Here is a 2482-nt window from a genome sequence, read left to right as displayed (position 1 = left end):
ATATGATGAAAATCATTTTTACTGATAATATGGCACAAAATGACTCCATTAGAGCTTTGGATTACCTTGAACCACATGCTAATTTAATACAATATTGGCAAGATTTAAGCTGAAAGGTAGAGATAAGTTAACAGAAAGCACAATTGGAATATTAAAATGTTAACTCAGCTTGGTTGGTATCATGATTATTATATTAAGAAGTCCAGCCTGCTCCTACCTTTGTGTGATTCTTTTCAGGAAAGTACGTGGAATTAGCAAGAGTGACAATGCAGTAGAACAAGGTGCTCAGGAGGGATATTTTCAGGTTGGGTTTGCTGCAGGAGCAGCTGTTTGGCCATCAGCGAGAAACTCTGCTCACACACTGTTAATGTTTGTCCCACTTCAGGTCCAGAGGGCCCGCCAGGAATAAGCAAAGAAGGTCCTCCAGGAGACCGGGGCATTCCGGGCAAAGATGGGGATCGCGGGAAGCCTGGGCTCCAGGGGCAGCCAGGCCCACCTGGCATCTGTGACCCAGCTCTGTGCTTCAGCGTCATTGTTGGAAGGGATCCATTCAGAAAAGGACCAAACTATTAGTCAGTTGCCCGCCTCAGCAGCCTGGGCATGGTGCTTTTCTTTGTGGCCTTCTGCATCTCAGGAAGAAACATAACAGTAATCCTTGGAAAGAAAACTGAAGTACCTCCATGTTCTTACTTTTTAGGAAGAATATATGAAGAATAAGGAAGAATATATGAAAGGTCACATATACTGATTTTCAAGGCTCCAAAATTTGGAGACTTGAGATTAGTAACATTGATTAAATCTCAAAAGTCTCTTGTTAAATTCATTCATCCTAATCCAAGTTGAATATAAAAATCCACCTTTGCCTGTTAACTAGTAGATTTTAATCACTATAAAATATTTCACATCCAGTCTCTGTGTAGTACAGATCTGAGTTCAAGTTCACTTTTGTGTGCGTTCTATGTCCCCTGTCTTACAGACTGTGTGTCTACAGTGGCCATTCTGAAGACATAGCGCTGGGATAGGCGGGAGTGTGGCCTCTACATCTGTGGGTGTCACAGCCAAAGAGACAACCAACTGCTGATTGAATGTTTTTAAACATATAGTTGTGTCTGTCCTAATATGCACAGACTTTCCCTGATTATTATTCCCTAAACAATACAGCGTAACTATTTGCATATCATTTACATTGTCTTAGGTTAAGGATTCTACAGATGATTATTTAAAGTACAAGGGAAGATGTGCAGAGGCTAGATCAAGCATTCTGCTGTTTTGGAGGAGAGAGATGAACCCTGTAGGCCCCTCCCCGAAGTGAGGGAGCGGTCCTGACACCAGCACTGTGCCGCACGGAGCTCTTGCTCAGGGTCTGCACCTTTGGCTCGAGGTGGTGGGCTGCCTCTGCTCCGAGTCCTTGGTATCACCAACAAACAAGATTAATGTGATGTTAAATCTTATTTGAAACTCTAAAATGGTGATTATGATAAGAACATTCATCACATTGAAGGTGGTTAAACTTAGCTAACGTTGGAAATGATTTTTCAAAAAAATTTTAATACATAATACATTCAAAAAAAATGTATGTTCAAGGGCCAGCCAGATAGCTCAGCAGACTAAAGCGTCTGCCTAAGCAGAGCGCAGTGGCCAGGGTCTGATCCCCGGCCTCCTGTGCCAGCCCCGCTCCTGAGATGCACTGCGATGGCCATTGAGCCTGGGCATGGTGGCGCGGCTGTGCTCCCAGCCTTGGGAGGCTAAAAGCAAGAGAATCACTATGAGTCCGATCTGCGTAGTGAGACCTTGTACACTCTGTAGACTCTCTACTAAATACATAAAAAAGTATGTTCAGAAGTATTAAAAAGACTTCATACTTGTTAAATGATTGGAATGCTTGCTGTATGCCTTCATTTCCATTTCACTTATTATATGTGTATGGTCATATATGTTATAATTTTATTGTAGCAAACCTAATGGCAGTAAATGGGAAGAAGTTGAAAGAAATGGTTATTCCACAAATCCTAGTATGTTTTATATCTTTAGTAGACTAAAATATTATGAACAGATTTTGCATACTGTACTTAACTCTTTTGTAGGGAACAGGATTTGAGATATTTTGTCTTTGTCACACATAAAATTTTGTTACAGAGCTTGTTATTCAGAGAACAATAAAGTTTTCTATGATTCTGATTTATCTTTCTTTATATTTAACATTAACTGATGGTTGAGTACATTGTCCATATCACATTATCATTTATTCAACAGATGTAATCTATTAGCTTGTTTACCTACTCTTAAATGATTCATCCAGATTAAGCAAGGACTTACAAGCTATTGTGCTGTGCACGTGAGCTGGTGTTGCTAGCACCTGCTCTCACCTCTGTCACCTGACCTTTGATGAGATTAAGGTCCATGAAGGTTAGTGACAAGTAAACATAGTTTGCTCTCATGTCCAACTGCAGCAAAGTGTCATTTCTTTGCTTGGGCCTCACAG

The 2482-nt window shown here is 40.8% G+C and overlaps 1 protein-coding gene across 3 annotated transcripts in view; it reads left to right on the top strand.

Annotated features, from left to right (window-relative positions):
- Positions 1-1318, top strand: part of Col21a1 (collagen type XXI alpha 1 chain) — a 243648-nt gene extending 242330 nt beyond the window's left edge. For all 3 annotated transcript variants that reach the window (XM_023704842.1, XM_023704841.1, XM_023704843.1), the window contains one exon: positions 386-1318. In XM_023704842.1, the coding sequence (XP_023560610.1) occupies positions 386-573 (188 nt within the window). In that variant the 3' untranslated portion in view covers positions 574-1318. The remainder of the gene's footprint in view (positions 1-385) is intronic.
- Positions 1319-2482: the final 1164 nt, after the last annotated feature.

The sequence above is a fragment of the Octodon degus genome, unplaced genomic scaffold (genome assembly GCF_000260255.1).
Source record: "Octodon degus isolate 3935 unplaced genomic scaffold, OctDeg1.0 scaffold00205, whole genome shotgun sequence".
In the NCBI taxonomy this organism is placed as follows: Eukaryota; Metazoa; Chordata; class Mammalia; order Rodentia; family Octodontidae; genus Octodon; species Octodon degus.
The sequence above is the reverse complement of the archived record's forward strand: the minus strand, read 5'-3'. Positions and strand labels throughout refer to the sequence as shown.